Here is a 27885-nt window from a genome sequence, read left to right on the forward strand (position 1 = left end):
AAAACATGGGGGAAGATGAAGACTACTAAAACATGGGAAGAAGATGAAGACTACTAAAACATGGGAAGAAGATGAAGACTACTAAAACATGAGAAGAAGATGAAGACTACTAAAACATGAGAAGAAGATGAAGACTACTAAAACATGGGGGAAGATGAAGACTACTAAAACATGGGAAGAAGATGAAGACTACTAAAACATGGGAAGAAGATGAAGACTACTAAAACATGGGAAGAAGATGAAGACTACTAAAACATGGGGGAAGATGAAGACTACTAAAACATGGGGGAAGATGAAGACTACTAAAACATGGGGGAAGATGAAGACTACTAAAACATGGGAAGAAGATGAAGACTACTAAAACATGGGGGAAGATGAAGACTACTAAAACATGGGGGAAGATGAAGACTACTAAAACATGGGAAGAAGATGAAGACTACTAAAACATGGGAAGAAGATGAAGACTACTAAAACATGGGAAGAAGATGAAGACTACTAAAACATGGGAAGAAGATGAAGACTACTAAAACATGGGAAGAAGACGAAGACTACTAAAACATGGGGGAAGATGAAGACTACTAAAACATGGGAAGAAGATGAAGACTACTAAATCATGGGAAGAAGATGAAGACTACTAAAACATGGGAAGAAGATGAAGACTACTAAAACATGGGGGAAGATGAAGACTACTAAAACATGGGAAGAAGATGAAGACTACTAAAACATGGGAAGAAGATGAAGACTACTAAAACATGGGAAGAAGATGAAGACTACTAAAACATGGGAAGAAGATGAAGACTACTAAAACATGAGAAGAAGATGAAGACTACTAAAACATGGGAAGAAGATGAAGACTACTAAAACATGGGGAGAAGATGAAGACTACTAAAACATGGGAAGAAGATGAAGACTACTAAAACATGGGGGAAGATGAAGACTACTAAAACATGGGAAGAAGATGAAGACTACTAAAACATGGGGGAAGATGAAGACTACTAAAACATGGGGGAAGATGAAGACTACTAAAACATGGGGGAAGATGAAGACTACTAAAACATGGGAAGAAGGAAGACTACTAAAACAGAAGATGAAGACTACTAAAACATGGGAAGAAGATGAAGACTACTAAAACATGGGGAAAGATGAAGACTACTAAAACATGGGGGAAGATGAAGACTACTAAAACATGGGAAGAAGATGAAGACTACTAAAACATGGGAAGAAGATGAAGACTACTAAAACATGGGAAGAAGATGAAGACTACTAAAACATGGGAAGAAGATGAAGACTACTAAAACATGGGAAGAAGATGAAGACTACTAAAACATGGGAAGAAGATGAAGACTACTAAAACATGGGAAGAAGATGAAGACTACTAAAACATGGGAAGAAGATGAAGACTACTAAAACATGGGGGAAGATGAAGACTACTAAAACATGGGAAGAAGATGAAGACTACTAAAACATGGGAAGAAGATGAAGACTACTAAAACATGGGAAGAAGATGAAGACTACTAAAACATGGGGGAAGATGAAGACTACTAAAACATGGGAAGAAGATGAAGACTACTAAAACATGGGAAGAAGATGAAGACTACTAAAACATGGGAAGAAGATGAAGACTACTAAAACATGGGAAGAAGATGAAGACTACTAAAACATGGGGGAAGATGAAGACTACTAAAACATGGGAAGAAGATGAAGACTACTAAAACATGGGGGAAGATGAAGACTACTAAAACATGGGGGAAGATGAAGACTACTAAAACATGGGAAGAAGATGAAGACTACTAAAACATGGGGGAAGATGAAGACTACTAAAACATGGGGGGAGATGAAGACTACTAAAACATGGGGGAAGATGAAGACTACTAAAACATGGGAAGAAGATGAAGACTACTAAAACATGGGAAGAAGATGAAGACTACTAAAACATGGGAAGAAGATGAAGACTACTAAAACATGGGAAGAAGATGAAGACTACTAAAACATGGGAAGAAGATGAAGACTACTAAAACATGGGAAGAAGATGAAGACTACTAAAACATGGGGGAAGATGAAGACTACTAAAACATGGGGGAAGATGAAGACTACTAAAACATGGGAAGAAGATGAAGACTACTAAAACATGGGAAGAAGATGAAGACTACTAAAACATGGGAAGAAGATGAAGACTACTAAAACATGGGAAGAAGATGAAGACTACTAAAACATGGGGGAAGATGAAGACTACTAAAACATGGGGGAAGATGAAGACTACTAAAACATGGGGGAAGATGAAGACTACTAAAACATGGGGGAAGATGAAGACTACTAAAACATGGGAAGAAGATGAAGACTACTAAAACATGGGGGAAGATGAAGACTACTAAAACATGGGGGAAGATGAAGACTACTAAAACATGGGGGAAGATGAAGACTACTAAAACATGGGAAGAAGATGAAGACTACTAAAACATGGGAAGAAGATGAAGACTACTAAAACATGAGAAGAAGATGAAGACTACTAAAACATGAGAAGAAGATGAAGACTACTAAAACATGGGGGAAGATGAAGACTACTAAAACATGGGAAGAAGATGAAGACTACTAAAACATGGGAAGAAGATGAAGACTACTAAAACATGGGAAGAAGATGAAGACTACTAAAACATGGGGGAAGATGAAGACTACTAAAACATGGGGGAAGATGAAGACTACTAAAACATGGGGGAAGATGAAGACTACTAAAACATGGGAAGAAGATGAAGACTACTAAAACATGGGAAGAAGATGAAGACTACTAAAACATGGGGGAAGATGAAGACTACTAAAACATGGGGGGAAAGATGAAGACTACTAAAACATGGGGGAAGATGAAGACTACTAAAACATGGGAAGAAGATGAAGACTACTAAAACATGGGGGAAGATGAAGACTACTAAAACATGGGGGAAGATGAAGACTACTAAAACATGGGGGAAGATGAAGACTACTAAAACATGGGAAGAAGATGAAGACTACTAAAACATGGGGGAAGATGAAGACTACTAAAACATGGGAAGAAGATGAAGACTACTAAAACATGGGGGAAGATGAAGACTACTAAAACATGGGGGGAAAGATGAAGACTACTAAAACATGGGGAAAGATGAAGACTACTAAATCATGGGAAGAAGATGAAGACTACTAAAACATGGGGGAAGATGAAGACTACTAAAACATGGGGAAAGATGAAGACTACTAAAACATGGGGGAAGATGAAGACTACTAAAACATGGGGGAAGATGAAGACTACTAAAACATGAGAAGAAGATGAAGACTACTAAAACATGGGAAGAAGATGAAGACTACTAAAACATGGGAAGAAGATGAAGACTACTAAAACATGGGAAGAAGATGAAGACTACTAAAACATGGGAAGAAGATGAAGACTACTAAAACATGGGAAGAAGATGAAGACTACTAAAACATGGGGGAAGATGAAGACTACTAAAACATGGGGGAAGATGAAGACTACTAAAACATGGGGGAAGATGAAGACTACTAAAACATGGGGGAAGATGAAGACTACTAAAACATGGGAAGAAGATGAAGACTACTAAAACATGGGAAGAAGATGAAGACTACTAAAACATGGGAAGAAGATGAAGACTACTAAAACATGGGAAGAAGATGAAGACTACTAAAACATGGGAAGAAGATGAAGACTACTAAAACATGGGGGAAGATGAAGACTACTAAAACATGGGAAGAAGATGAAGACTACTAAATCATGGGAAGAAGATGAAGACTACTAAAACATGGGAAGAAGATGAAGACTACTAAAACATGGGGGAAGATGAAGACTACTAAAACATGGGAAGAAGATGAAGACTACTAAAACATGGGAAGAAGATGAAGACTACTAAAACATGGGAAGAAGATGAAGACTACTAAAACATGGGAAGAAGATGAAGACTACTAAAACATGAGAAGAAGATGAAGACTACTAAAACATGGGAAGAAGATGAAGACTACTAAAACATGGGGAGAAGATGAAGACTACTAAAACATGGGGAGAAGATGAAGACTACTAAAACATGGGAAGAAGATGAAGACTACTAAAACATGGGGGAAGATGAAGACTACTAAAACATGGGAAGAAGATGAAGACTACTAAAACATGGGGGAAGATGAAGACTACTAAAACATGGGGGAAGATGAAGACTACTAAAACATGGGGGAAGATGAAGACTACTAAAACATGGGAAGAAGATGAAGACTACTAAAACATGGGAAGAAGATGAAGACTACTAAAACATGGGGAAAGATGAAGACTACTAAAACATGGGGGAAGATGAAGACTACTAAAACATGGGAAGAAGATGAAGACTACTAAAACATGGGAAGAAGATGAAGACTACTAAAACATGGGAAGAAGATGAAGACTACTAAAACATGGGAAGAAGATGAAGACTACTAAAACATGGGAAGAAGATGAAGACTACTAAAACATGAGAAGAAGATGAAGACTACTAAAACATGGGAAGAAGATGAAGACTACTAAAACATGGGAAGAAGATGAAGACTACTAAAACATGGGGGAAGATGAAGACTACTAAAACATGGGAAGAAGATGAAGACTACTAAAACATGGGAAGAAGATGAAGACTACTAAAACATGGGGGAAGATGAAGACTACTAAAACATGGGAAGAAAATGAAGACTACTAAAACATGGGAAGAAGATGAAGACTACTAAAACATGGGAAGAAGATGAAGACTACTAAAACATGAGAAGAAGATGAAGACTACTAAAACATGGGAAGAAGATGAAGACTACTAAAACATGGGGGGAAAGATGAAGACTACTAAAACATGGGGGAAGATGAAGACTACTAAAACATGGGAAGAAGATGAAGACTACTAAAACATGGGGGAAGATGAAGACTACTAAAACATGGGAAGAAGATGAAGACTACTAAAACATGGGGGAAGATGAAGACTACTAAAACATGGGGGAAGATGAAGACTACTAAAACATGGGGGAAGATGAAGACTACTAAAACATGGGAAGAAGATGAAGACTACTAAAACATGGGAAGAAGATGAAGACTACTAAAACATGGGAAGAAGATGAAGACTACTAAAACATGGGGGAAGATGAAGACTACTAAAACATGGGGGAAGATGAAGACTACTAAAACATGGGAAGAAGATGAAGACTACTAAAACATGGGAAGAAGATGAAGACTACTAAAACATGGGAAGAAGATGAAGACTACTAAAACATGGGGGAAGATGAAGACTACTAAAACATGGGGGAAGATGAAGACTACTAAAACATGGGGGAAGATGAAGACTACTAAAACATGGGGGAAGATGAAGACTACTAAAACATGGGAAGAAGATGAAGACTACTAAAACATGGGGGAAGATGAAGACTACTAAAACATGGGAAGAAGATGAAGACTACTAAAACATGGGAAGAAGATGAAGACTACTAAAACATGGGGGAAGATGAAGACTACTAAAACATGGGGGAAGATGAAGACTACTAAAACATGGGAAGAAGATGAAGACTACTAAAACATGGGAAGAAGATGAAGACTACTAAATCATGGGAAGAAGATGAAGACTACTAAAACATGGATGAAGAATACTAAACATTGGAAGAAGATGAAGACTACTAAAACATGGGGGAAGATGAAGACTACTAAAACATGGGGGAAGATGAAGACTACTAAAACATGGGGGAAGATGAAGACTACTAAAACATGGGGGAAGATGAAGACTACTAAAACATGGGGGAAGATGAAGACTACTAAAACATGGGGGAAGATGAAGACTACTTGTGTTTCTATCTTCCTTATTTTTATTTAACTTGTATTTTTTCATCTTTATTTAACTTGGCAAGTCAGTTAACAACAAATTCTTATTTTCAATGACGGCCTAGGAACAGTGGGTTAACTGCCTTGTTCAGGGGCAGAACGACAGATTTCTACCTTGTCAGCTCAGGGATTTGAACTTGCAACCTTTCGGTTACTAGTCCGACGTTCTAACCACTAGACTACCCTGTCACTCCCTAATCTTTTTAATAATACTTTTTTCCCTCTTGCCCTCCCTATTCTTAACTTCCCAAACAAGTCAAATAAATAAGATCTGAACTCAAAAAATAAACAAATAAATCTATCAGAATACTTTGATTGAAGCTTTATTTCAAAGACGTTTATGAATATTATAATATATAGAGTGTTAGAAGGTGTTACTACACTGTTAATAAGCATGAGGCTATCTCTCTCCATCTCTCTCCATCTGTCTATCTCTCTCTATCCATCTCTCTCCATATCTCCATCTCTCTCTATCTCTCTCCATCTGTCTATCTCTCTCTATCCATCTCTCTCCATATCTCCATCTCTCTCTATCTCTCTCCATCTGTCTATCTCTCTCTGCTTCTCTCTCCCTCTATATCTCTCTATCCATCTCTCTCCATATCTCCATCTCTCTCTATCTCTCTCCATCTGTCTATCTCTCTCTGCTTCTCTCTCCCTCTATATCTCTCTCTATCCATCTCTCTCCATATCTCCATCTCTCTATCTCTCTATATCTCTCCATCGTTCTCTCTCCATCTCTCTCCACCTCTATATCTCTTTCTATCCATCTCTCTCCATATCTCCATCTCTCTCTATCTCTCTCTGTCCATCTATATCTATATATCTGTTTCTCTCTCTCCATCTGTGTATCTCTCTCTGCTTCTCTATCGCTCTCTCTCCCTCTATATCTCTCTCTGTTTCTCTCTCTCCATCTGTCTATCTCTCTCTGTCCATCTATATCTCTCTCTGTTTCTCTCTCTCCATCTGTCTATCTCTCTGCTTCTCTATCTCTCCATCTATATCTCTCTCTGTTTCTCTCTCTCCGTCTCTCTGTTTATCTATCTCTCTCTGTTTCTCTCTCTCCATCTCTCTCTCTCTCTGTCTCTCTCACTGTCTCTCTATCTCTCCCTCTCTACTGTGGCAGGTAGTGTAGGATGTGTTGGACCAGCAGCTCAGGGTCGTGGGTTAGGGCTTGGGGGTCGTAGTTCAGGGCTCTTCTCCTGCGGCTGGGCCTCCCACCAGGCTGGGCCTGTAGTTCGTTGTCGATCCTCTTCATCCTCTGTAACCCCACAGCATGGTTAGGGGTCTTGTGGCCCTCCCTCTCTCCCCCAAGCCATCCAGGGCCCTCTTCCATGTACCCCAGCCTCTTGACCCTCAGAAGCCCCGGAGAGGGCTCCCGGCTGGGGGAGGGAGTAGGAGGGGAGACCAGGGAGCGACGGGATCTGTGGAAGACTGGTTCTGAGGCTGCTCTGACCCCTCCACCCCCACCACCAGACACAGACACCAGGTCCCTCCTCGCCCGGCGGCCTGACGAACCCTGGGGGTTGTTGGGACTAATGCTGGACAGGATCTTGGTTACAAGGTATCTAGAGACACAGGGATAATAACATGAATTATGTTTACATTTTACAACCAAAACATTATACCCTGCTAGCTAGTGTACATTCAATGGCTACATAACTGAGTGTAGAACATTGCTGCCCCCCCCCCCCCCCCACCCCAACCCCCTTCTGCCATCAGAAGAGAGGAGGTTCTCTACAAGGTGTCGAAAGCATTCCACAGGGATGCTGGCCCATGTTGACGTCAAGTTAGCTGGATGTCCTTTGGGTGGTGGACCATTCTTGATACACACGGGAAACTGTTGAGCGCTAAAAATCCAGCAGCATTGCAGTTCTTGACACACTCGAAAAACAGCGCACCGGGCACCTACTACCATACCCCGTTCAAAGGTACTTCAATATTTTGACTTGCCCAGTCACCCTCTGAATGGCACAGATACACAATCAATGTCTCAATTGTCTCAAGGCTTAAAAACCCTTCTTTAACCACCTGTCTCCTCTCTTTCATCTACACTGATTTTAAGTGGATTTAACAGGTGACATCAATAAGGGATCAGAGCTTTCACCTGGATTCACCTGGTCAGTCTACATCATGGAATGAGAAGGTGTTCCTAATGTTTTGTACACTCTGTGTATATTCACATTTCTCTGTGCTCTCTTCCCTCTGTCTCTCTCTTTCTCTCTCCCTCCTTCTCCTTACCTCAGAGCCTCCTGGTCTTGGTCCTGGCTGCCTGTTTCCAGCCTGTCATCTGTAAACCTGTTGATGGCGGCTGGTAGACCTGGTAACCCGGCCTGCTGCTGCAGCCTCTCCTGCCTGTATCTGTTGAGCAGGGCCTGGGTGAGCTGGGGGTCCAGTAGGCCCTGCCATGGAGCTGCAGCCTGCGGCTTTCCCATTCTCATCCCCTGCACTGTCTCATCGTAGTCACGGGTATAGGGCCCTTGGAAGTCCCCTGGCCCATGGTCCTCCTCACCTCCCTCCTCTCCGGCAGCTCCTTCAGCTTCACTGAGGAGGCGGAGCAACCCGGCCAGGTACGCCGTTTCCTGTTCATGCCTCTCGTCGTTCTCCACCAATTGCTGCACAGCCTGGCCTAAGCCCTGCCCCCTCCACTCCTCTGGTTGGTAGAGCAGCTCGTTACCCCCCCGCCGGGTCAGGACGTCAGCCGACTCCCCAGGATAGGACATCATCCCGGCCTCGTACGGCAGCGAATCACGGAGGTCTCTGCGGAGACGCCTGACCCCGCCTCCAGTGGCGTCCAGACCACGCCCCGCCACGCCACGGGCAGCGGACAATGACTAAGAGGGAGAAAGAGAGAGACAGAAAGAGAGGAGAAACAAAGAGAGAGAGAGGAAAGAGAGATGCAGAGAGAGAAGAAACAGATAGACAGGATGAGAGAGAGATATGTTGGTTATTTTTAGGACTTTGTAATAGACTAAGACAATGTCGACGCCCACATACATTAACAGTTGAAACTCTGAGATGACACAGCAGTAATTCTCCCCTGGAACTCTGAGATGACACAGCAGTAAGTCTCCCCTGGAACTCTGAGATGACACAGCAGTAAGTCTCCCCTGGAACTCTGAGATGACACAGCAGTAAGTCTCCCCTGGAACTCTGAGATGACACAGCAGTAAGTCTCCCCTGGAACTCTGAGATGACACAGCAGTAAGTCTCCCCTGGAACTCTGAGATGACACAGCAGTAAGCCTCGGATGTGGCAGGGCTTGCAAACTATTACAGACTACAAAGGGAAGCACAGCCAAGAGCTGCCCAGTGACACGAGACTACCAGACTACTAAACTAAACTACTTCTATGCTCGCTTCGAGGTAAATAACACTGAAATATGCATGAGAGCACCAGCTGTTCCGGAAGACTGTGTGATTACGCTCTCCGCAGCCGATGTGAGTAAAACCTTTAAACAGGTCAACATTCACAAGGCCGCAGGGCCAGATGGATTACTAGGACGTGTACTGCGAGCATGCGCTGACCAACCAACCAAGTGTCTTCACTGACATTTTCAACCTCTCCCTGTCCGAGTCTGTAATACCAACATGTTTCAAGCAGACCACCATAGTTCCTGTGTGCAGGAACACTAAGGTAACCTGCCTAAATGACTACTGACCCGTAGCACTCACGTCTGTAGCCATGAAGTGCTTTGAAAGGCTTGTCATGGCTCACTTTAACACCCTTATCCCAGAAACCCTAGACCCACTCCAATTTGCATAACGCCCTAACAGATCCACAGATGATGCAATCTCTATTGCACTCCACACTGCCCTTTCCTACCTGGACAAAAGGAACACCTATGTGAGAATGCTGTTCATTGACTAGAGCTCAGCGTTCAACACCATAGTGCCCTCAAAGCTCATCACTAAGCTAAGGACCCTGGGACTGAACAGCTCTCTCTGCAACTGGATCATGGACTTCCTGACGGGTCGCCCCCAGGTGATCAGGGTAGGTAACAACACATCTGGCATGCTGATCCTGAACACAGGTACCCCTCAGGGGTGCGTGCTTAGTCCCTTCCTGTACTCCCTGTTCACTCATGACTGCACGGCCAGGCACGACTCCAACACCATCATTAAGTTTGCCGAGGACACAACAGTCATCAACAGCGACGAGACAGCATATAGGGAGGAGATTAGAGACCTGGCCGTGTGTTGCCAGGAAAACAACCTCTCCCTCAATGTGATCAAGACAAAGGAGATGATTGTGGACGAGAGGAAAAAGAGGGCCGAGCCACGCCCCCGTTCTCATCGACGGACCTGTAGCGGAGCAGGTTGAGAGCTTCAAATTCCTTGGTGTCCACATCACCAACAAACTAGAATGGTCCAAACACACCAAGACAGTCGTGAAGAGGGCACAACAACACATTTTCTCCCCTCAGGAGACTAAAAAGATTTGGCATTGGTCCTCAAATCCTCAAAGGTTCTACAGCTGCACCATCGAGAGCATGGTTGCATCACTGCCTGGTATGGCAACTGCTCGGCCTCCGATAGCAAGGCACTACAGAGAGTAATGCGTAACTGCCCAGTACATCACCGGGGCAACGCTTCCTGCCATCCAGGACCTCTATACCAGGCGGTGTCAGAGGAAGGCCCTAAAAATTGTCAAAGACTACAGCCACCCTAGTCATAGACTGTTCTCTCTGCTACCGCACGGCAAGCGGTACCGGAGTGCCAAGTCTAGGTCCAAGAGGCTTCTAAACAGCTCCTCCTAAACAGCTCCTACACCCAAGACTCCTGAACAGCTAATCAAATGGCTACCCAGATTATTTGCATTGCCCCCCTTCTTTTACACTGCTGCTACTCTCTGTTGTTATCATCTATGCATAGTCACTTTAATAACTCTACCTACATATTACCTAAATGAACCGGTGCCCCTGCACATTGACTCTGTACAGGTACCCCCCTGTATATAGTCTCGCTATTGTTATTTTACTGCTGCTCTTTAATTACTTGTTACTTTTATTTCTTATTCTTATTCATATTTTGTATTTATTTCATATCTATTTTTTAAAACTGCATTGTTGGTTAGGGGCTCGTAAGTAAGCATTTCACTGTATTCGGGCGCATGTGACTAATACAATTTGATATGATTTGATTTTGATTTGATTTGCTGGGGACAATAAAAGGCCACTCTAAAATGTTCAGTTTTGTCACACAACACAATGCCACAGATTTCTCAAGTTTTGAGGGAGCGTACAATTGGCATGCTGACTGCAGGAATGTCCAACAGAGCTGTTGCCAGAGAAATTCATGTTAATTTCTCTACCATAAGCCGCCTCCAATGTCGTTTTAGAGTGTCCAATGTCCAACCAGACTCACAACCACATGTAACCACCACCAGCCCAGGATCTCCGCGTCCGGCTTCTTCACCTGCGGGATCGTCTGAGACCAGCCACCTGGACAGCTGATGAAACTGTGGGATCGTCTGAGACCAGCCACCTAGACAGCTGATGAAACTGTGGGATCCTCTGAGACCAGCCACCCAGACAGCTGATGAAACTGCGATCGTCTGAGACCAGCCACCCAGACAGCTGATGAAACTGTGGGATCGTCTGAGACCAGCCACCCGGACAGCTGATGAAACTGTGGGATCCTCTGAGACCAGCCACCCAGACAGCTGATGAAACTGTGGGATCCTCTGAGACCAGCCACCCAGACAGCTGATGAAACTGTGGGATCCTCTGAGACCAGCCACCCAGACAGCTGATGAAACTGGGATCGTCTGAGACCAGCCACCCAGACAGCTGATGAAACTGTGGGATCGTCTGAGACCAGCCACCCAGACAGCTGATGAAACTGTGGGATCGTCTGAGACCAGCCACCTGGACAGCTGATGAAACTGTGGGATCGTCTGAGACCAGCCACCAGGACAGCTGATGAAACTGTGGGATCCTCTGAGACCAGCCACCCAGACAGCTGATGAAACTGTGGGATCGTCTGAGACCAGCCACCAGGACAGCTGATGAAACTGTGGGATCGTCTGAGACCAGCCACCAGGACAGCTGATGAAACTGTGGGATCGTCTGAGACCAGCCACCAGGACAGCTGATGAAACTGTGGGTTTGTACAACCGAATAATTTCTGCACATACTCCCAGAAACCGTCTCGGGTAAAATCATCTGCGTGCTCGTCGCCCTCACCAGGGTCTTGACCTGACTGCAGTTCAGGGTTGTAACAGACTTCAGTGGTCAAATGTTCACCTTCGATAACCACTGGCACACTGGAGAAGTGTACTAGATGGATGAATCCCGGTTTCAACTGTACCGGACAGATGGCGTCGTGTGGGTGAGCGGTTTACTGATGTCAACGTTGTGAACAGAGGGCCCCATGGTGGTCGGTGGGGTTATGGTAATGGCAGCCATAAGCTACGGACAACGAATACAATTGCATTTGATCAATGGCAAGATACCGTGACGAGATCCTGAGGCCCATTGTCGTGCCATTCATCTGCCGCCATCACCTCATGTTTCAGCATGATAATGCATGGCCCCATATCGCAAGGATCAGTACACAATTCCTGGAAGCTGAAAATGTCCCAGCTCCAACCCCCTACTTTACTCCTCCTAACCTCCCCACCCCCTCCTCTACCTCTATATCACCTCCTCTACCTCCACATCACCTCCTCTACCTCTATATCACCTCCTCTACCTCTATATCACCTCCTCTACCTCTATATCACCTCCTCTATATCTCCTCCTCTACCTCTACATCTCCTCCTCTACCTCTATATCTCCTCCTCTACCTCTATATCTCCTCCTCTACCTCTATATCACCTCCTCTACCTCTATATCACCTCCTCTACCCCTATATCTCCTCCTCTACCTCTGTATCACCTTCTCTACCTCTATATCACCTCCTCAACCTTTATATCTCCTACTCTATATCTCCTCCTCTACCTCTATATCTCCTCCTCTACCTCTATATCTCCTCCTCTACCTCTATATCACCTCCTCTACCTCTATATCTCCTCCTGTACCTTTATATCTCCTCCTCTACCGCTACATCACCTCCTCTACCTCTATATCTCATCCTCTACCTCTATATCACCTCCTCTACCTCTATATCACCTCCTCTACCTCTACAGCACCTCCTCTACCTCTACATCACCTCCTCTACCTCTATATCACCTCCTCTACCTCTATATCACCTCCTCTACCTCTATATCTCCTCCTGTACCTATATATCTCCTCCTCTACCTTTATATCTCCTCCTCTACCGCTACATCACCTCCTCTACCTCTATATCACCTCCTCTACCTCTATATCACCTCCTCTACCTCTATATCACCTCCTCTACCTCTATATCACCTCCTCTACCTTTATATCTCCTCCTCTACCTCTACAACACCTCCTCTACCTCTACATCTCCTCCTCTACCTCTATATCTCCTCCTCTACCTCTATATCACCTCCTCTACCTCTATATCTCCTCCTCTACCTCTATATCTCCTCCTCTACCTCTATATCTCCTCCTCTACCTCTATATCACCTCCTCTACCTCTATATCACCTCCTCTACCTCTACAGCACCTCCTCTACCTCTACACCACCTCCTCTACCTCTACATCACCTCCTCTACCTCTACATCACTTCCTCTACCTCTATATCACCTCCTCTACATCCCCTCCTCTACCTCTATATCTCATCCTCTACCTCTATATCTCCTCCTCTACCTCTACAGCACCTCCTCTACCTCTACATCACCTCCTCTACCTCTACATCTCCTCCTCTACCTCTACACCACCTCCTCTACCTCTACATCACCTCCTCTACCTCTACATCACTTCCTCTACCTCTATATCACCTCCTCTACATCCCCTCCTCTACCTCTATATCTCATCCTCTACCTCTATATCTCCTCCTCTACCTCTACAGCACCTCCTCTACCTCTACATCACCTCCTCTACCTCTACATCACCTCCTCTACCTCTACATCACCTCCTCTACCTCTATATCTCCTCCTCTACATCCCCTCCTCTACCTATATTTCTCCTCCTCTACCTCTACATCACCTCCTCTACCTCTACATCACCTACTCTACATCTACATCACCTCCTCTACCTCTATATCACCTCCTCTACATCACCTCCTCTACCTCTATAGCTCCTCTACCTCTATACCTCCTCCTCTACATCTCCTCCTCTACCTCTATATCTCCTCCTCTACCTCTATATCACCTCCTCTACATCCCCTCCTCTACCTCTATATCACCTCCTCTACCTCTACATCTCCTCCTCTACCTCTATATCACCTCCTCTACATCCCCTCCTCTACCTCTATATAACCTCCTCTACCTCTATATCTCCTCCTCTACATCACCTCCTCAACCTCTATATGTCCTCCTCTATGTCTACATCTCCTCTTCTACCTCTATATCACCTCCTCTACCTCTATATCTCCTCCTCTACCTCTACATCTCATCCTCTACCTCTATATCTCCTCTACCTCTATATCTCCTCCTCTACCTCTATATCTCCTTTTCTACATCACCTCCTCTACCTCTATATCTCCTCCTCTACCTCTACAACACCTCCTCTACCACTACATCACCTCCTCTACCTCTATATCTCCTCCTCTACATCACCTCCTCTACCTCTATTTCTCCTCCTCTACCTCTATATCTCCTCCTCTACATCTACTTCTTATCCTGCAAAGTACTACTTTTTATACTGCAATTGTTCCCTTCTCATGACCTTTCCATCATATTCTACACTCCTTCATAATGTCCCTAGCTACTAGCCAATCAATCTCTAGAGTGACTCAAATTAATGAAAAATGGCCACCGCTTATCTTTGCTCCACCTTTAGTAAATGTGATGACAACTGAAAGCTGTACACCTTTTGAACGGAACACATTGGTCTCAGATGAACAGTTTCCCTACTGCACCAAATGTGTAGAAACTCATCAATAAAACACACAGAGAGAGAGAGAGAGAGAGAGAGAGAGAGAGAGAGAGAGAGTAGAAAGAGAGAGAGAGAAGAAAGAGAGAGAGAGAGAGAGTAGAAAGAGAGAGAGAGAGAGAGAGTAGAAAGAGAGCGAGATAGTAGAAAGAGAGAGAGAGAGTAGAAAGAGAGAGAGAGAGAGAGTAGAAAGAGAGAGAGAGAGAGAGAGAGAGTAGAAAGAGAGAGTAGAAAGAGAGAGAGAGAGAGAGAGAGAGTAGAAAGAGAGAGTAGAATGAGAGAGAGAGAGAGAGAGAGAGAGTAGAAAGAGAGAGAGAGAGAGAGAGAGAGAGAGAGTAGAAAGAGAGAGAGAGTAGAAAGAGAGAGAGAGTAGAAAGAGAGAGAGATAATATTATATTGTGAAGATGGAGCCCGTGCCCTCAAAGCCTGTTGCCATAGCAGCTAGCTCCTCTCTTCCTAGCAGTAGGTTATGCTAATTGGATTGTTGTCGCATCAGCTATTGATACTGTGGAACCATATATTACCAAGGCTGAATGGTGTAGAGGCAATACAGTGATGTGTGTGTGTGTGTGTGTGTGTGTGTGTGTGTGTGTGTGTGTGTGTGTGTGTGTGTGTGTGTGTGTGTGTGTGTGTGTGTGTGTGTGCGCGTGTGTGTGTGTGTGTGTGTGTGACAGACAAACAGACACATGACAGCGTTATCAGTATCCATACAGTACAGTCAACATCTTTATCACTGTTAATTCAGTTCAGCTCTGTGTTCAGGCTATCGTTGTCTGAATGAGAGTTTTAATGTAATATTACATACTTCAGTAGACTACAGCTATAATATTACATACTTCAGTAGACTACAGCTATAATATTAAAATATTATTGCCATGAGGAAAGCCCAAAAAACAGTCAAAGACTACAGCCACCCAAGTCATAGACTGTTCTCTCTGCTACCGCACGTCAAGCGGTACCGGAGCGCCATGTCTAGGTCCAAGAGGCTTTTAAACAGCTTCTACCCCCCAAGCCATAAACCTGCTGAACAGTTAGTCATGGCCACCCAGACTATTTACATTAACCCCCTTTGTTTTTACACTGCTGCTACCTGTTTACTCTATATGCAGTCACTTTACCCCTACCTACATGTCCAAATTACCTCCACTAACCTCGACACATTGTCTCAGTACCGGTACTCCCTGTATAAAGCAGGGTGTAGTAACCTAGTGTAGTAACCAGGGTGTAGTAACCTATGTTGTAACCAGGGTGTAGTAACCTAGTGTTGTAACCAGGGTGTAGTAACCTAGTGTTGTAACCAGGGTGTAGTAACCTAGTGTTGTAACCAGGGTGTAGTAACCTAGTGTTGTAACCAGGGTGTAGTAACCTAGTGTTGTAACCAGGGTGTAGTAACCTAGTGTTGTAACCAGGGTGGTGTAACCTAGTGTTGTAACCAGGGTGTAGTAACCTAGTGTTGTAACCAGGGTGTAGTAACCTAGTGTTGTAACCAGGGTGTAGTAACCTAGTGTTGTAACCAGGGTGTTGTAACCTAGTGTTGTAACCAGGGTGTAGTAACCTAGTGTTGTAACCAGGGTGTAGTAACCTAGTGTTGTAACCAGGGTGTAGTAACCTAGTGTTGTAACCAGGGTGTTGCAACCTAGTGTTGTAACCAGGGTGTAGTAACCTAGTGTTGTAACCAGGGTGTAGTAACCTAGTGTTGTAACCAGGGTGTTGTAACCTAGTGTTGTAACCAGGGTGTAGTAACCTAGTGTTGTAACCAGGGTGTAGTAACCTAGTGTTGTAACCAGGATGTAGTGTTGTAACCTAGTGTTGTAACCTAGAGTTGTAACCAGGGTGTAGTAACCTAGTGTTGTAACCAGGGTGTAGTAACCTAGTGTTGTAACCAGGGTGTAGTAACCTAGTGGTGTAACCTAGTGTTGTAAACAGGGTGTAGTAACCTAGTGTTGTAACCAGGGTGTAGTAACCTAGTGTTGTAACCAGGGTGTAGTAATGTAGTGCTGTAACCAGGGTGTAGTAACCTAGTGTAGTAACCAGGGTGTAGTAACCTAGTGTTGTAACCAGGGTGTAGTAACGTAGTGTTGTAACCAGGGTGTAGTAACCTAGTGTTGTAACCAGGGTGTAGTAACCTAGTGTTGTAACCAGGGTGTAGTAACCTAGTGTTGTAACCTAGTGTTGTAACCAGGGTGTAGTAACCTAGTGTTGTAACCAGGGTGTAGTAACCAGGGTGTAGTAACCTAGTGATGTAACCTAGTGTTGTAACCAGAGTTTAGTAACCAGGGTGTAGTAACCTAGTGATGTAACCTAGTGTTGTAACCAGGGTGTAGTAACGTAGTGTTGTAACCAGGGTGTAGTAACGTAGTGTTGTAACCAGGGTGTAGTAACCTAGTGTTGTAACCAGGGTGTAGTAACCTAGTGTTGTAACCAGGGTGTAGTAACCTAGTGTTGTAACCAGGGTGTAGTAACAAGGGTGTAGTAACCAGGATGTAGTAACCTAGTGTTGTAACCAGGGTCTAGTAACCTAGTGTTGTAACCTAGTGTTGTAACCAGGGTGTAGTAACCTAGTGTTGTAACCAGGGTGTAGTAACCTAGTGTTGTAACCTAGTGTTGTAACCAGGGTGTAGTAACCTAGTGTAGTAACCAGGGTGTAGTAACCTAGTGTTGTAACCAGGGTGTAGTAACCTAGTGTTGTAACCAGGGTGTAGTAACCTAGTGTTGTAACCAGGGTGTAGTAACCTAGTGTTGTAACCAGGGTGTAGTAACCTAGTGTTGTAACCAGGGTGTTGTAACCAGGGTGTAGTAACCTAGTGTTGTAACCAGGGTGTAGTAACCTAGTGTTGTAACCAGGGTGTAGTAACCTAGTGTTGTAACCAGGGTGTAGTAACCTAGTGTTGTAACCAGGGTGTAGTAACCTAGTGTTGTAACCAGGGTGTAGTAACCTAGTGTTGTAACCAGGGTGTAGTAACCTAGTGTTGTAACCAGGGTGTAGTAACCAGGGTGTAGTAACCTAGTGTAGTAACCAGGGTGTAGTAACCTAGTGTTGTAACCAGGGTGTAGTAACCAGGGTGTAGTAACCTAGTGTTGTAACCAGGGTGTAGTAACCTAGTGTTGTAACCAGGGTGTAGTAACCTAGTGTTGTAACCAGGGTGGAGTAACCTAGTGTTGTAACCAGGGTGTTGTAACCTAGTGTTGTAACCAGGGTGTAGTAACCTAGTGTTGTAACCAGGGTGGAGTAACCTAGTGTTGTAACCAGGGTGTAGTAACCTAGTGTTGTAACCAGGGTGTTGTAACCTAGTGTTGTAACCAGGGTGTAGTAACCTAGTGTTGTAACCAGGGTGTAGTAACCTAGTTGTAACCAGGGTGTAGTAACCAGGGTCTAGTAACCTAGTGTTGTAACCTAGTGTTGTAACCAGGGTGTAGTAACCTAGTGTTGTAACCAGGGTGTAGTAACCTAGTGTTGTAACCTAGTGTTGTAACCAGGGTGTAGTAACCTAGTGTAGTAACCAGGGTGTAGTAACCTAGTGTTGTAACCAGGGTGTAGTAACCTAGTGTTGTAACCAGGGTGTAGTAACCTAGTGTTGTAACCAGGGTGTAGTAACCTAGTGTTGTAACCAGGGTGTAGTAACCTAGTGTTGTAACCAGGGTGTAGTAACCTAGTGTTGTAACCAGGGTGTTGTAACCAGGGTGTAGTAACCTAGTGTTGTAACCAGGGTGTAGTAACCTAGTGTTGTAACCAGGGTGTAGTAACCTAGTGTTGTAACCAGGGTGTAGTAACCTAGTGTTGTAACCAGGGTGTAGTAACCTAGTGTTGTAACCAGGGTGTAGTAACCTAGTGTTGTAACCAGGGTGTAGTAACCTAGTGTTGTAACCAGGGTGTAGTAACCTATGTTGTAACCAGGGTGTAGTAACCTAGTGTTGTAACCAGGGTGTAGTAACCTAGTGTTGTAACCAGGGTGTAGTAACCTAGTGTTGTAACCAGGGTGTAGTAACCTAGTGTTGTAACCAGGGTGTAGTAACCAGGGTGTAGTAACCTAGTGTAGTAACCAGGGTGTAGTAACCTAGTGTTGTAACCAGGGTGTAGTAACCAGGGTGTAGTAACCTAGTGTTGTAAACAGGGTGTAGTAACCTAGTGTTGTAACCAGGGTGTAGTAACCAGGGTGTAGTAACCTAGTGTTGTAAACAGGGTGTAGTAACCTAGTGTTGTAACCAGGGTGTAGTAACCTAGTGTTGTAACCAGGGTGTAGTAACCTAGTGTTGTAACCAGGGTGTAGTAACCAGGGTGTAGTAACCTAGTGTAGTAACCAGGGTGTAGTAATCTAGTGTTGTAACCAGGGTGTAGTAACCAGGGTGTAGTAACCTAGTGTTGTAACCAGGGTGTAGTAACCTAGTGTTGTAACCAGGGTGTAGTAACCTAGTGTTGTAACCAGGGTGGAGTAACCTAGTGTTGTAACCAGGGTGTTGTAACCTAGTGTTGTAACCAGGGTGTAGTAACCTAGTGTTGTAACCAGGGTGGAGTAACCTAGTGTTGTAACCAGGGTGTAGTAACCTAGTGTTGTAACCAGGGTGTTGTAACCTAGTGTTGTAACCAGGGTGTAGTAACCTAGTGTTGTAACCATGGTGTAGTAACCTAGTGTTGTAACCAGGGTGTAGTAACCAGGGTGTAGTAACCAGGGTGTAGTAACCTAGTGTAGTAACCAGGGTGTAGTAACCTAGTGTTGTAACCAGGGTGTAGTAACCAGGGTGTAGTAACCTAGTGTTGGCAACCAGGGTGTAGTAACCTAGTGTTGTAACCAGGGTGTAGTAACCTAGTGTTGTAACCAGGGTGGAGTAACCTAGTGTTGTAACCAGGGTGTTGTAACCTAGTGTTGTAACCAGGGTGTAGTAACCTAGTGTTGTAACCAGGGTGGAGTAACCTAGTGTTGTAACCAGGGTGTAGTAACCTAGTGTTGTAACCAGGGTGTAGTAACCTAGTGTTGTAAACAGGGTGTAGTAACCTAGTGTTGTAACCAGGGTGTAGTAACCAGGGTGTAGTAACCTAGTGTTGTAACCAGGGTGTAGTAACCTAGTGTTGTAACCAGGGTGTAGTAACCTAGTGTTGTAACCAGGGTGTAGTAACCTAGTGTTGTAACCAGGGTGGAGTAACCTAGTGTTGTAACCAGGGTGGAGTAACCTAGTGTTGTAACCTAGTGTTGTAACCAGGGTGTTGTAACCTAGTGTTGTAACCAGGGTGTTGTAACCTAGTGTTGTAACCAGGGTGTAGTAACCTAGTGTTGTAACCAGGGTGGAGTAACCTAGTGTAGTAACCAGGGTGTAGTAACCTAGTGTTGTAACCAGGGTGTAGTAACCTAGTGTTGTAACCAGGGTGTAGTAACCTAGTGCTGTAACCAGGGTGGAGTAACCTAGTGTTGTAACCAGGGTGTAGTAACCTAGTGTACTAACCAGGGTGTAGTAACCTAGTGTACTAACCAGGGTGTAGTAACCTAGTGTACTAACCAGGGTGTAGTAACCTAGTGTTGTAACCAGGGTGTAGTAACCAGGGTGTAGTGTTGTAACCAGGGTGTAGTAACCTAGTGTTGTAACCAGGGTGTAGTAACCTAGTGTTGTAACCAGGGTGGAGTAACCTTACCCACCATTGCATATGTTTTACCTCTACATCACTGGCTGTGCTACTCATGCAGACACAACCTGACTCCTAGGTCCTGTACAGCAACAGCAGAAGTAACATCAGTGACGCACAGTTCCTGTCCAACATTCATCTCGTCTCTAACTTCCACCTCCGCCATCTCCCCCCTCCTCCTCCTCCATCTCCCTATCTCTCCCTCCATCCCCCTCCACGCCCTCTCCATCCCTCCCCCCTCCCCATCTCTCCTCCACAGATAGATGCTACCCAGAGCGGCAGGGTAGCCTAGTGGTTAGAGTGTTGGGACTAGTAACTGAAAAGGTTGCTAGATCAAATCCCCGAGCTGAGGTATAAATCTGTCGTTCTGCCCCAGAACAAGGCAGGTAAACCCTCTGTTCCTAGGCCGTCATTGTAAAATAAGAATTTGTTCTTAACTGACTTGCCTAGTTAAATAAAGGCAATAAAATTAACTATAGACAATAGATACTATCAGCAACAGTTACTATAGACAACAAATAGACCCTATAGACAACAGATAGATACTATAGACAACAAATAGATACTATAGACAACAAATAGATACTATAGACAACAGATAGATACTATAGACAACAGATAGATACTATAGACAACAGATAGATACTATAGACAAAAGATACTATAGACAACAAGTAGATGGTGTATGTATGTATTCCTGTATAGGTCAAATGAGGCAGAAATACCAAGCTGTAGATAGCCACATGCTGACTCATCATTACTAACACACAGGGAAAATCAAGGATCAAAATACCGAAACAACATAAACCCAACAAAGCACTTTTCCCCCTTGCCGCTGCACCTGTGGCTGATTCCAATGATTCCGCATCATCATGTGATGCTAGCATGTGCCTCTTTTGCGTTTCTCTATCTTTACCTTGGCCTCCAGCGGCAGCGGCGGGAGGAAGAGGAGGAGGAGAAGGGTCGGGGAGACAGACAGCAGGAGGAGCACGGAGCTGGAGTTAGTCGTCAAAAGGCCCGACATCCTTCAGGAGAAACGAGGCTGCCCCAACGAAGAGAAGACAAACAATGACTATCACCCAGAGGAGCCAGACAGGGAGAGATGAAAACGGGAGGGAGGGAGGAGCTAAACATCCAGAGAGAACGGAGGGGGACAAGGGAGAAGACAGGAGGGAGGGAAGGGAGGAGAGAAGAAGATGAGCGCCCTGGAAAAGATGCCGTGAGGAAACGAATGTCAGAAGATACACTCACCTTGAATATCAGACTGTTATTATACTGTATGAATGACATTTTGTGAATAAAATATTATTTTCGTGTCAAATCGCCAATTGGCAACCCATCCCGTATGGGATTAATTGACACATAAACAAACATTACAATAATTATGTAATCACTCTTCTTCCAGTGTTCTCTACATTGCCATTGCATAAAGAGTGTAAATAATCAATAAATAACAGCAAATAAGGTTATCCAAACAATACTTTTATCTCTAGAGCAGTAAAATAATACACACACATACAGTTGAAGTCTGAAGTTTACGTACACCTTGGCCAAATACATTTAAACTCAGGTTTTCAAAATTCCTGACAGTTAATCAGAGTAAAGATTCCCTGTTCTTAGGTCAGTTAGGATCGTCACTTTATTTTAAGAATGTGAAATGTCAGAATAATAGTAGAGAAAATAATTTATTTCAGCTTTTATTTCTTTCATCACATTCCCAGTGGGTCAGAAGTTTACATACACTCAATTAGTATTTGGTAGCCTTGCCTTTAAATTGTTTAACTTGGGGCAAATGTTTCGGGTAGCCTTCCACAAGCCTCTCACAATCAGTTGGGTGAATTTTGGCCCATTCCTCCTGACAGAGCTGGTGTAACTGAGTCAGGTTTGTAGGCCTCCTTGCTCACACACACTTTTTCAGTTCTGCCACAAATGTTCTATTGTATTGAGGTAAGGGCTTTGTGATGGCCACTCCAATACCTTGACTTTTTTGTCCTTAAGCCATTTTGCCTCAATTTTGGTATGCATGTCCATTTGGAAGACCCATTTGCGACCAAGCTTTAACTTCCTGACTGATGTCTTGAGATGTTGCTTCAAAATTATCCACATAATTTTCCTGCCTAATGATGCCATCTATTTTGTGAAGTGCACCAGTCCCTCCTGTAGCAAAGCACCCCCACAACATGATGCTGCCACCCCCGTGCTTCACGGTTGGGATGGGGTTCTTCAGCTTGCAAGCTCCCCCTTTAGTGTTCTAAAAATCTCTGAAGCTGGAGACTTACATTTCCCTCACTAACTTTAAACATCAGCTATCTGAGCAGCTCACCGATCGCTGTAGCTGTACATAGTCCATCTGTAAATAGCCCACCCAATCTACCTACCTCATCCCCATATTGTTGTTATTTACTTTGCTGCTCTTTTGCACACCAGTATCACTACTTACACACCTTCGTCTGCTCATCATCATCAGCTCATCGATCCAGTGTTAATCTGCTAAATTGTAATTACTTTGCTACTATGGCCTATTTATTGCCTTACCTCCTCATGCCATTTGCACACACTGTATATAGACTTTCTTTTTTTTCTACTGTGTTATTCACTGTACGCTTGTTTATTCCATGTGTAACTCTGTGTTGTTGTTTCTGTCGCACTGCTTTGCTTTATCTTGGCCAGGTCGCAGTTGTAAATTAGAACTAAAGGTGAAATAAAAAATAAAAATAAACTGTATATATATATATATATATATATTACCGTTCAAAAGTTTGGGGTCAGTTAGAAATGTCAAATCTTTTGAAAGAAAAGCACATTTTAAACCAATAAAATAACTTCAAATTGATCAGAAATATCAATATCAATATCTAAGTCGACAATGTTAATGTTGTAAATGACTATTGTAGCTGGAAACTGCAGAGTTTTATGGAGTATCTACATAGGCGTACAGAGTCCCATTATCAGCTACCATCACTCCTGTGTTCCAATGGCACATTGTGTTAGCTAATCCAAGTTTATCATTTTAAAAGGCTAATTGATCATTAGAAAGCCCTTTTGCAATTATGTTAGCACAGCTGAAAACTGTTGTGCTGATTAAAGAAGCAATAAAATTGGCCTTCTTTGGACTAGTTGAGTATCTGGAGCATCAGCATTTGTGGGTTCGATTACAGGTTCAAAATGGCCAGAAGGATTAATGATTAGCTCCTTTTTTCAATTTTCATCCAAAATGACATACCCAAATCTAACTGCCTGAAGCTCAGGACCTGAATCAAGGATATGCATATTATTGGTACCATTTGAAAGGAAACACATTCAACCATCCCGTGGAATGGTCCCGAAGAAGTTAACAATACTCCCTCATCTCCTCTAACAACAACCCCCCATTCCCCCTAACAATACTCCCCCATCCCCCCTAACAATACTCCCCCATCCCGTCTAATAATACTATATCTCCTCTAACAATACTCCCCATCCCCTCTAACAATACTCTGCCTCCTCTAACAATACTCCCCCATCTCAACGGACAATACTCCCCCATCTCCTCTAACAATACTTCCGCGTCTACTCTAACAGTACTATATCTCCTCTAACAATACTCTTCAATCTCCTCTAATAATACTATATCTCCTCTAACAATACTCCCGCGCCTACTCTAACAGTACTATATCTCCTCTAACAATACTCCCCCATCTCCTCTAACAATACTCCCGCGTCTACTCTAACAGTACTATATCTCCTCTAACAATACTCCCGCATCTCCTCTAATGGTACTATATATCCTCTAACAATACTCTTCAATCTCCTCTAACAGTACTATATCTCCTCTAACAATACTCCCCCATCTCCTCTAACAATACTCCCGCGTCTACTCTAACAGTACTATATCTCCTCTAACAATACTCCCCCATCTCCTCTAACAATACTCCCGCGTCTACTCTAACAGTACTATATCTCCTCTAACAATACTCCCCCATCTCCTCTAATAATACTCCCCCATCTCCTCTAATAATACTATATCCCCTCTAACAATACTCCCCCGTCCCCTCTAACAATACTTCCCCATATCCTCTAACAATACTTCCCCATCCCCTCTAAAAAAATACTCCCCCATCTCATCTAATAGTACCATATCTCCTCTAACAATACTCCCCATCCCCTCTAACAATACTCCCCCATCTCCTCTAATAATACTATATCTCCTCTAACAATACTCCCCCATCTCCTCTAATAATACTATATCTCCTCTAACAATACTCCCCCATCTCCTCTAATAATACTATATCCCCTCGAACAATACTCCCCCGTCTCCTCTAATAATACTATATCCCCTCGAACAATACTCCCCATCCCCTCTAACAATACTCCCCATCTCCTCTAATAATACTATATCCCCTCGAACAATACTCCCCCGTCTCCTCTAATAATACTATATCCCCTCGAACAATACTCCCCCATCCCCTCTAACAATACTTCCTCATATCCTCTAACAATACTCCCCCATCTCCTCTAATAGTATATATCTTCTAACAATACTCCCCCATCCCATCTAACAATACTCCTCCATCTCCTCTAATAATACTATATCTCCTCTAACAATACTCCCCTAGCCCATCTAACAATACTCCCCCATCCCATCTAACAATACTATCCCATCTCCTCTAACAATACTCCCCATCTCCTCTAATAATACCATATCTCCTCTAACAATACTCCCCACCCCCTCTAACAATACTCTGCCTCCTCTAACAATACTCCCCCATCTCAACGGACAATACTCCCCCATCTCCTCTAGCAATACTCCCGCGTCTACTCTAACAGTACTATATCTCCTCTAACAATACTCTTCAATCTCCTCTAATAATACTATATCTCCTCTAACAATACTCCCGCGTCTACTCTAACAGTACTATATCTCCTCTAACAATACTCCCCCATCTCCTCTAATAATACTATATCCCCTCGAACAATACTCCCCCGTCTCCTCTAATAATACTATATCCCCTCGAACAATACTCCCCATCCCCTCTAACAATACTCCCCATCTCCTCTAATAATACTATATCCCCTCGAACAATACTCCCCCGTCTCCTCTAATAATACTATATCCCCTCGAACAATACTCCCCCATCCCCTCTAACAATACTTCCTCATATCCTCTAACAATACTCCCCCATCTCCTCTAATAGTATATATCTTCTAACAATACTCCCCCATCCCATCTAACAATACTCCTCCATCTCCTCTAATAATACTATATCTCCTCTAACAATACTCCCCTAGCCCATCTAACAATACTCCCCCATCCCATCTAACAATACTATCCCATCTCCTCTAACAATACTCCCCATCTCCTCTAATAATACCATATCTCCTCTAACAATACTCCCCACCCCCTCTAACAATACTATGCCTCCTCTAACAATACTCCCCCATCTCAACGGACAATACTCCCCCATCTCCTCTAGCAATACTCCCGCGTCTACTCTAACAGTACTATATCTCCTCTAACAATACTCTTCAATCTCCTCTAATAATACTATATCTCCTCTAACAATACTCCCGCGTCTACTCTAACAGTACTATATCTCCTCCATAATGCTCTCCGTCTCCTATAATAATAATATATCCTACTAATAATACTCTCCGTCTCCTCTAATAATGCTCTCCGTATCCTCTAATAATGCTCTCCGTCTCCTCTAATAATGCTCTCCGTCTCCTCTAATAATGCTCTCCGTATCCTCTAATAATGCTCTCCGTATCCTCTAATAATGCTCTCCGTATCCTATAATAATAATATATCCTACTAATAATACTCTCCGTCTCCTCTAATAATGCTCTCCGTATCCTCTAATAATGCTCTCCGTCTCCTCTAATAATGCTCTCCGTATCCTCTAATAATGCTCTCAGTCTCCTCTAATAATATATCCTACTAATAATACTCTCCGTCTCCTCTAATAATGCTCTCCGTCTCCTCTAATAATGCTCTCCGTATCCTATAATAATAATATATCCTACTAATAATACTCTCCGTCTCCTCTAATAATGCTCTCCGTATCCTCTAATAATGCTCTCCGTCTCCTCTAATAATGCTCTCCGTATCCTCTAATAATGCTCTCAGTCTCCTCTAATAATATATCCTACTAATAATACTCTCCGTCTCCTCTAATAATGCTCTCCGTCTCCTCTAATAATGCTCTCCGTCTCCTCTAATAATGCTCTCCGTATCCTCTAATAATGCTGGCTGTGCCCTTATGGTAGAAAGATGAGATACTAGCTGTGCCCTTATGGTAGAAAGATGAGATACTAGCTGTGCCCTTATGGTGTCTGTGACAGCATTGGCAGCACCATTGAGACCATCTCCATTTTAAAGTAGGCAATTACATTTTCTTCTTGTGTGTTTAAAAAAAAAAAAAGCTTAAACATTTTGTCATTCATTTTTCTGAATCTATTATCCTGTATAAATAGATACATTAATTGAACGCAATGGCCACTGACAGGGTCACTAAGCACAGGGGCGGTCATTATGGATCATCACATCTCTAACAGGAACTCCAGCACAAGGACCACTCGGGGGGAAAAGTTGATCCTAAAAATTATTACAATTTCAAACCCTAACGGCACATAAAAATCAAATTATAAAAAAAAAAAAAAGGTAGACAAAACATATTTTATTATAAGAGTTACAATGATTCCATTTCCATAATAAAAGCAAAGTATTACAGTATAAAATGGTATTGGCACATGTATGTGCTTCAGATAGAGAAAGTAAAGAACATGAAAATTGTACTATAATTATACAATTGAACAGTCATAAGATATCAATGCTCAGAAACGTAATATTGCTTTAAATGAGAGAGGTTTGAGGGTGATACATACAACCAATAAATATAACAAGGCAACCGTAAACATGTTGTCCCCCACAAATGATGCAGCGCAGGAGACCCGCTTGTTCAAAGTTTGGAATTTCAGTTGATTACTATAGCGCCTATCAGTGTAGTTTCTTGGGGCCTGTCAGTGAAGTTTTTAGGGCCGATTAATATAGTTTTTGGGGCCTATAAGTGTAGTTTCTTGGGGCCTACCAGTGTAGTTTCTGGGGGCCTATCCGAGTAGTTTTTGGGGGCGTATCGGTGTAGTTTTTTGGGGCGAATCAGTGTAGTTTTTTGGGGCCTATCAGTGTAGTTTTTGGGCCTATCTGTGTAGTTTTTGGGCCTATCTGTGTAGTTTTTGGGCCTATCTGTGTAGATTTGGGGCCTATCAGAGTAGTTTTGGGGGCCTATCAGTGTAGATTTTGGGGCCTATCAGTGTAGTTTTTGGGCCTATCCGTGTAGTTTTTGGGCCTATCCGTGTAGATTTTGGTGCCTATCAGTGTAGTTTTTGGGCCTATCCGTGTTGTTTTGGGGCCTATCAGTGTAGATTTGGGTCCTATCCATGTAGATTTTGGGGCCTATCAGTGTAGATTTTGGGGCCTATCAGTGTAGATTTTGGGGC

At 43.3% G+C, this 27885-nt stretch overlaps 1 protein-coding gene across 1 annotated transcript; it reads right to left on the bottom strand.

Moving 5' to 3' along the window:
- Nucleotides 1-6713: 6713 nt before the first annotated feature.
- LOC139417434 (uncharacterized) lies at nucleotides 6714-21503 on the bottom strand. The gene is made up of 3 exons (XM_071166717.1): nucleotides 21326-21503; nucleotides 8093-8685; nucleotides 6714-7419 (listed from the first exon to the last, which is right to left on the bottom strand). The coding sequence occupies exons 1-3, from the start codon at nucleotides 21431-21433 to the stop codon at nucleotides 6966-6968; spliced, it is 1155 nt and encodes a 384-aa protein (XP_071022818.1). The 5' UTR covers nucleotides 21434-21503; the 3' UTR covers nucleotides 6714-6965.
- Nucleotides 21504-27885: the final 6382 nt, after the last annotated feature.

The sequence above is a fragment of the Oncorhynchus clarkii genome, chromosome 9 (genome assembly GCF_045791955.1).
Source record: "Oncorhynchus clarkii lewisi isolate Uvic-CL-2024 chromosome 9, UVic_Ocla_1.0, whole genome shotgun sequence".
Classification (NCBI taxonomy): Eukaryota; Metazoa; Chordata; class Actinopteri; order Salmoniformes; family Salmonidae; genus Oncorhynchus; species Oncorhynchus clarkii.

Excerpts from the sequence above, each read along its gene's own strand:
- LOC139417434 (XM_071166717.1), bottom strand. The coding sequence starts at position 21,433 with ATGTCGGGCCTTTTGACGACTAACTCCAGCTCCGTGCTCCTCCTGCTG. Across the intron at positions 8,686-21,325 it reads CGCTGCCGCTGGAGGCCAAG|TCATTGTCCGCTGCCCGTGG; the intron begins GTAAAGATAGAG and ends TCTCCCTCTTAG. Across the intron at positions 7,420-8,092 it reads CAAGACCAGGAGGCTCTGAG|ATACCTTGTAACCAAGATCC; the intron begins GTAAGGAGAAGG and ends CTGTGTCTCTAG.